This window comes from Malurus melanocephalus, unplaced genomic scaffold, assembly GCF_030028575.1.
Source record: "Malurus melanocephalus ecotype Western Australia unplaced genomic scaffold, MMel_1.1 scaffold_1073, whole genome shotgun sequence".
NCBI lineage: Eukaryota > Metazoa > Chordata > Aves > Passeriformes > Maluridae > Malurus > Malurus melanocephalus.
The window spans coordinates 61,971-68,686 of NW_026624305.1; the positions used below are offsets into that span (position 1 = coordinate 61,971).

General features: G+C 52.5%; 1 protein-coding gene across 1 annotated transcript in view; it reads right to left on the reverse strand.

Moving 5' to 3' along the window:
- RNF213 (ring finger protein 213) overlaps nt 1–6,716 on the reverse strand; it is a gene marked incomplete at its 5' end in the record, with an annotated part of 40,773 nt that overhangs the window by 6,074 nt on the left and 27,983 nt on the right. Inside the window, 14 exon segments of the mRNA XM_057386838.1 lie at nt 258–352; nt 665–699; nt 1,230–1,311; nt 1,833–2,075; nt 2,300–2,410; nt 2,620–2,754; nt 2,993–3,183; nt 3,793–4,000; nt 4,526–4,640; nt 5,270–5,372; nt 5,464–5,627; nt 5,963–6,142; nt 6,358–6,458; nt 6,569–6,689. Of these exon segments, the coding sequence (XP_057242821.1) occupies nt 258–352; nt 665–699; nt 1,230–1,311; nt 1,833–2,075; nt 2,300–2,410; nt 2,620–2,754; nt 2,993–3,183; nt 3,793–4,000; nt 4,526–4,640; nt 5,270–5,372; nt 5,464–5,627; nt 5,963–6,142; nt 6,358–6,458; nt 6,569–6,689 (1,884 nt within the window).

A 6,716-nucleotide genomic window follows, 5' to 3' on the forward strand; every position in this document is an offset into this window, starting at 1 on the left:
AGATTTCTCACCTTCAGTTCAGGAGCAATGACTGTGTTTGTGACAGTCCAAGTGCTACAGGGGAGTGAAGGCTTTCAGTAAGTTTTGTACACAAAAAAAATCAAATTGGTTTGGTTTTGCTGCTTGATTACTCTTGCTTGGACATCCCTTCCTGACACCTTCCAGAAGCAGCATGAGGTCATTGGCACTTCTGGCCTTGGAAGGCACCACAGGCAAGTCCTGCATCATTCAGCACTGCAAAATGAATCAAAGCATACCTGGAGAGCTGGAAACCCTGCAGGGGTTTGTGCTCRAGGCCTCCGATGGGGGCCTGGCAGTCAGGACAGCGGCTCATTTCCATGGGGAGGCCACACTGGGAAAAGCAAAAGCAGAACAATGAACTCCAGAGCAACAGCTTCTCCAGCAGAGAAAAGGGGATGGAATGAAAATCCAAGCTGCAAGTGGTTAATTCAAACCCTGCTACAAATTGAACTTCTGCCTCGTGTTTCCTAATTTATGGTGTGTCAGGATTATTCTAAATTTTACAATGCAATGACAAAATGATCAATAATATCGAATTTAGAAGGGGAACTCAGTGCATCAGAACATTAGAACTAGTAAACAGAACAGAGTTTATTGTTAAAAACTTGGTCTGCTTAAATACCCAGCAGTCCCAAATTCTTACCTCTCCCACAGTGCAGGGGTGGCCATTGGGACATGCTGTCAAGAGAGAAACAAACAGGACAGATTTATAAAGCCCCTGCTATTCCCATCATCCWGGAGCAAAAAATATGCTTCAGGATCTAATCAAAAGCCCTGACTATCCCAAAATCCAATCGGGCCCACACAGGAAGCCAAGGCATTTTTCAGTGCTGCTTCTCCTTGAGAAATGAGGAATGGAAGCCTGAAAGATTCCACTGGTGGGTGCAGGAATGCTGTCAGCCCCCAGTGCCAGCTGCAGGAAGGTCCAGCTGTGGGAAGCAGAGACAAAGCTGSCCAGGGAGGTGGCAGAGCTGCCCTCTCACATCCTGTTCATRTTGCCAGGATGGGTTTTGTGCCCCRTCAAGCTCTGTGAGCAGCTGCAGACTGAAGATTAAACAGTGCTGCATGTCCTTTGGTGCACCACCCACACCAACTGTCACTACAAATCTGGATTTACCARGGATAACTCGTGCTGAGGAGGCTGTTTGTCCTCACATTTGGAACAGTTTCATTCTCCCAGCCCAAGGAATCCCTTCCCCAGCACTCACCATACCAGTGCAGAGCAGCCATYCCCTCCCATTTCCTCGCCTGAGCCATGATGTCCTCTGGCATTGTGGGCAGAAATGAGTGCTGAGGAGGGAAAGGGGAAAACAGTCACAAATAGATCTGTAAATCAGCTCTTTGCTGTAGCAATCATGGGGTCTCTGTCCACACTGGGGAACAGGAGACCTCTGAAAGCACACATCAGGCAGGTGACACCTTTAGAAAATCCACTCTTAGAACTGTCAGTATTGTTAAGATTTGCACGTGTGCTCTCTRGACATCCTGCACTGCATTCCTGATGTGTAGCAGCACATTTCCTTCCACTTTGGGCAGCCAGGAGCAGCTCCCTGCCCCTGCCCAGGGCTCTCTGAGTGTCCCCTCACCCAAACAGCAGCAAAGSCATTTGCTTCAYACTGCTCAGGATGCTGAGGTAYCTTGAAAAGGTACCAGGCCAGAGCTTGCTGTTGTGCAAATTAACACCAAGAGCACTGAAATAATCAGCGTTTCACAGCTCCAACACAGAGTGGGTGCATTGCTGTCGAGAAAGGCCAGGCACAGAGGATGCAGCAGGCACAAAGCAGGGATGTGCTGAGCTGCAGGGAGCTCACCTGCATGGTTTGTGGMTGGAAGGCCAGGTTCCTGAGGGGCTGCAGGAGGGGGCTGTGCCCACAGAGCAGCACAGCAGCCAYGTGCACAGCMATCTCCAGCAGAGCTCCACGCTGGCCCCAGCCCTGCGGCTCCACGGCCAGGCCGGGCAGGGTGTTCTCCACCAGGGCATGGGCAAAGAGCTGCAGCTCCGGGGAGTTCAGCACTTGGGAGCTCTGGATGAACTGAGCCATCGCCTGTGTTTGCTGAAAGCACATATTCCAAAGAGCTGAAGGCAGCAGGACAGTGCCCACCCSAGTGAAGTGTCAGCTGCTTCCCACGCTGGGTAACCCTGCTTTAAAACCATCCCAGACTGCTCAGCTCAGGCCATCACCCTGCCTGGGGCACAGAGCAGCACCCCTGATTCATTCCCCTTCATCCTCACCCATGAAGCAGCTGTGTCACAAGTTTCCAGAGGGGACTGTCCTACCTGCTGCTTGGGATGCAGGCTGGGATCCCCAGCTCCGTACAGGGCAGTGACCTCTCGGAAGATGGCCAGGAGCAGGTGGGCACATTCCAGAGCAGGGGAGCTGCTGGAGGCCTGCAGAAGAACCAGTGACATGGCAGGGGACAGGCCAGAGCTGTCCCAGCCACAGTGATGGGATATACAGGTGGGAAAGTAAAGAAAACGTGTTTGAGCACAAACCACAGTGAGRGYCCCAGGGGCCTCCATGGRRACAGACCCTGYCCACGGGGACAGAGCTGCAGCCATYCCMACCCAGCAGGGCTCTGGGGAGGACTGAGCTGTACCTTYTCAGCCTCCAGCAGCCCCAGGGCCRTGCCCTCCATCATTGCTCTCCCCACGGCGTCRCGCAGGGCTCGGTAACGCTCCCCACACACCAGGAACCGGTCCATGTGGCTGGACTGGCTCTGCTGCACCTGCACCTGCCAAGGGAACAATATCAGAGCACTGGGGATGATAACCCRGCTGCAGAAAGCACAATCTCCTCCTCCTCCCAACACTGGGGCATTTCAGCCTCCCCAGAGCACCGGAGAAGACTCAGCCACCCAAGAGTCTGTGCTGCCAGCAGACTCCATTCACAGAGAGCCAGGACCCCAAAGCAGCACCAAGTGATGACAAAGAGGAGCCCAGAACCATCTCCAGGAGATGCCTGGTCTCTACCTGTTGCAGAATTTCTGCTGGGAACACCCAGTGGAAGCGTGGCTCTGTGATCAGCCTCTGGGCAAACTCCATGCCRTGCTGGCTGGCAATCCTCCTGACCAGGTACACACAGTGCCAGTCGTTCCTGGCCAGGCTGCAGAACTTCTCCACGTTCTTCAGGTAGCGCTGCTTCTCCTTCATCTGCTCTGGCTCTGCAGTGGAACAAAGAGGTTAAAAAATGAGGCAAAACACATCCCACCTTGTAAAACTTCTGTCTGCTCCAGCTGTAGCACCAAGTCCCTTTATTAGTACAGTGTAATTACACAGGAGAACTTGAGAGCCCTCCCTTCCTCAGRTGTTGTCTGGAGCGTTTCCTCAGCCAGATTTCAGACAGTGATTCATTTCTTTGCCAGGGAAGATACAAACTCTTGGAYATAAACTCTTAATCCCTTCTAGCAGTGCAGAGCTCTCATTCATATAAAACAATAAGCCTTACACTAGTCTGAAGCAGCATTTATGCTTTAAGGTTCAATTTAGTGGGCTYTAAATAAATCTCATTGTTAGCATCAGGAGGATAAAATAAATCTCCTTCCACAGGTGTAACTGCACTGGGGTCACCAGCACAGCCTTGCTAGCAGTGACAGAGCATTGAAACACGTGGCACAGGGGACAGGCACTGACTGACACCCCCAGGGACAAAGGGAATGCTGCTCTCCTCCTTGGCCATGCACCAGAACAGGTCCTGGCAGAGCACAGGGCACTCTCTGTGTCCATCCCCCTGCCCTGCTGCCTTTGCTGTGACAGCAGAGCATCAGACTCACTGGTGTGCTGCTGCAGGTGGAAGATGAGCTCTGCAGCCCTGCTCAGGTACAGGCGCACCTCGGCCACAGCCTGCAGGTATTCCACCGAGGATTCCTCAGGAGCCTCCCTGCCCCTCCCTGGCAGGTAATTCTCTGGAAATCTGGCCCCAGGCAGGCTGCTTCCATGCTCATATCCCAGGCTGTCCTCAGACTTCTCACACATGGAATCCTAGAGAGAGACCCAACAGAGCCACATGTGTCCCCAGGGCACCCACCCACCCTGCCTGAGCACAGCAAACCATCCCTGCAGCCCCMAGCCCCTGCTCCTCCTCATCCTAAACCCCTCCTGTGTCACCAAACACGGTTTTTAGGATGTGTCCCCAAGCTCAGAGCAGAGCMAGAGCCACAAGCAGGCTGTCAATGACACGCACTCCACATTCCAAGATGCCAAACTCTACCTGTCTGTCCCTCACCAAGGGCACAAATAGTGGTTTTATACCCAAAATCACTTTAAAAAACCCTGTACATAATAAAACCTCTCCCCTGCTGTCAAATTTGTTTCAAGTTGTCCAAAGCCCTTAAAGTTATGCAAGGGGAGGAAARGGAACAATCCCAACAGCGTAATAATTTCAGTTYTGCACACRAARAATTGTCTGTGGAGACAAGAAGGCACCTACTGCAATGAAAGGCCCTGCTTGCTGCATTCCTGTGTTGCAGTTTGAGCACTCAGACAACATTTGGGCCCAGCTCTTACCTCCAAGCAGTTGACAAAAAGCAAGTAGAGCTCTTTTTTGTCATTTGTCTCTAGGAGYTCGTTGTGCTCCACCTGGGACAGGTAACGCTGCACATCATCTTTGACTTCATTGAAGCTACAGGAGAGAGACACCCCTTACCCAGTGCCACGCTGGGTAAAGCTCCTGCCCTAAARAGCTGCCACAATGTCTGGGTGACAGCTGGGGTCACTCTGGACACAGCTCCAATATGGGACAGCCACTGTGCTGTGCTCTGCCATGACATTTGGTCTCACAGCCCGAGGCAGGCTTTGATCATCAGCAGTGCTCAGAGAGCATTTCCAGGCAAAAGGCACCTGATATGTTCAAACATCTGATTTAGGAGGTGTTCACCCCTGAGGAGGGGTTTCTGTGCCCTGCCTGCAATGGGAGSCTGGGGGAGCTGCCAATGGGAGCTCTGTGGAGCACACACAAGAGCAGTCCTGATTAAATCCCCATGGATGAGGAGTTTTGTTTTGCTGCCCTATCCAAGCACCTTCCAGCCAAGGGTTAGTGAGGACAGCCAGGTAAATCCTGCACAGGCTGCTCATCCTGCAGCACAAGCTCCACACACTCCAGCCAAGCTGCATGACCAATGCAGAGGGATGAAACCCACCTGGATGGATTCTAATTCAATGAAACTCATGGAAAAGTGAGGAGAACGGTGGGATTGGTTGGATGATGATGATGAACAGAGCTGAACCAGGCCCTCAGCTGTCTGTGCTCACCTGTACTTCAGGAGCAGCTTCAGCATCACCGAGCGGATGACGGGAGTTTCATCCACCTCATCATTGAACGGGGACAGGAATTTGGTGTAGACAGCACGGTGATCTGTGGAGATGAGGGAAGGACAGGTTTGGCAGGGGAGAGAAGCTGGAGACAGATTCAGYTCCATAAAACTGTCAGGGTGATGGGAGCTCACCTAAATCTGTCACGAGGCTTCTGTGAACAAASAGCAGATCCAGGAGGCTCTGGATCACCTCTGGCTCAGGGGGCTCGTTGTCCTTGAAGCACATGGTGGTGACCACGTCTATGAAGAAATTATTGCACCAGTGCCGGAACAGGGTGTTCTTTGCTATGGCATCTCTGGGAAGGGCAAAAGCAAACACAAAACCACTTCAACCCTGAGGGAGGAATCCATGTCACCAAAGGGACATACTTTTCCAGCTTTCCAACTAGAWGGTCATTAAGGTCCCTTCCAACCCAAAACATTCTATGATTCTGTGATCTCCAGTTTTTTACAGAGGCCAAGGCAGTTTCCCCTTCTTTTGAAACAACGGGACAGGACCTGTTCAGTCCCAGAGAGAGCGAAGGAGAGCTTCACCCAACACTCTGCTCATGTTGACAACCTCAGAGYTGAGAATTCCCTCACAAACCCTCCCCAGTGAACACTCCCACCTCAGAGAGGGTGTCTGGAGTACCTGAGCTCCTCGGAGACAGTTAACTCCTCATCCTCCACAGCAACCCTGCAGTAGGGGCAGTACATCTGTGTTGGCACCAGCCACTGGCTGATGCACTTKTGGCAGAACACGTGTTTGCAGGGCAGGCAGACGGGCTCCTTGGGCTGCCCCAGGCAGATGGGACACGGCTCCAGACCATGCCTGTAATCCAGAACCAGCAGTGAGCACAAAAGCCTTGCACAAGATGTTCAACTGCAGCCAGAGCAAGAGGAGATAACGCAGGGCAGGCTGGCTCACTGCTCAGCTCAGGGTGCAGATCCAAAAGGGGCTGCTGCTCTTTCTGTGGCTTTCACCCCACCCAAGCAGAACTGCCAGGAATGTGCTGGCACCATGGGCACCTGTCCCAAGGTCAGTACCTGTAGAGCCTCCTGCTGACCTCGTCCTTACACTGGCACAGCACTGTCATCACTGCAACAAAGGTGGGATGAGACTTCATGTCTGAATCGTGCTGAAAACACTGCAGAGGGAAAGGACAGAGCCCAGTGACTCAGCTGGAACAGCTGAAACCAAAACTCCCATGACCAGCAGAAGAGAAGAGGGCAGAGGTGAAATCACAGCTTTGCTCACCTTKGCAAGAAGCAAAGTGTACTTTGTCACCAAACTCTTGAATTCTGGCATGGCAGTGTGGATGCCAAACACGACATGCTCCACAAAGAGCGCCATGGCAAACACCCTGTTCCAGCAGGATCTGTGGGAGGAAAGCAGGAATTCAGCA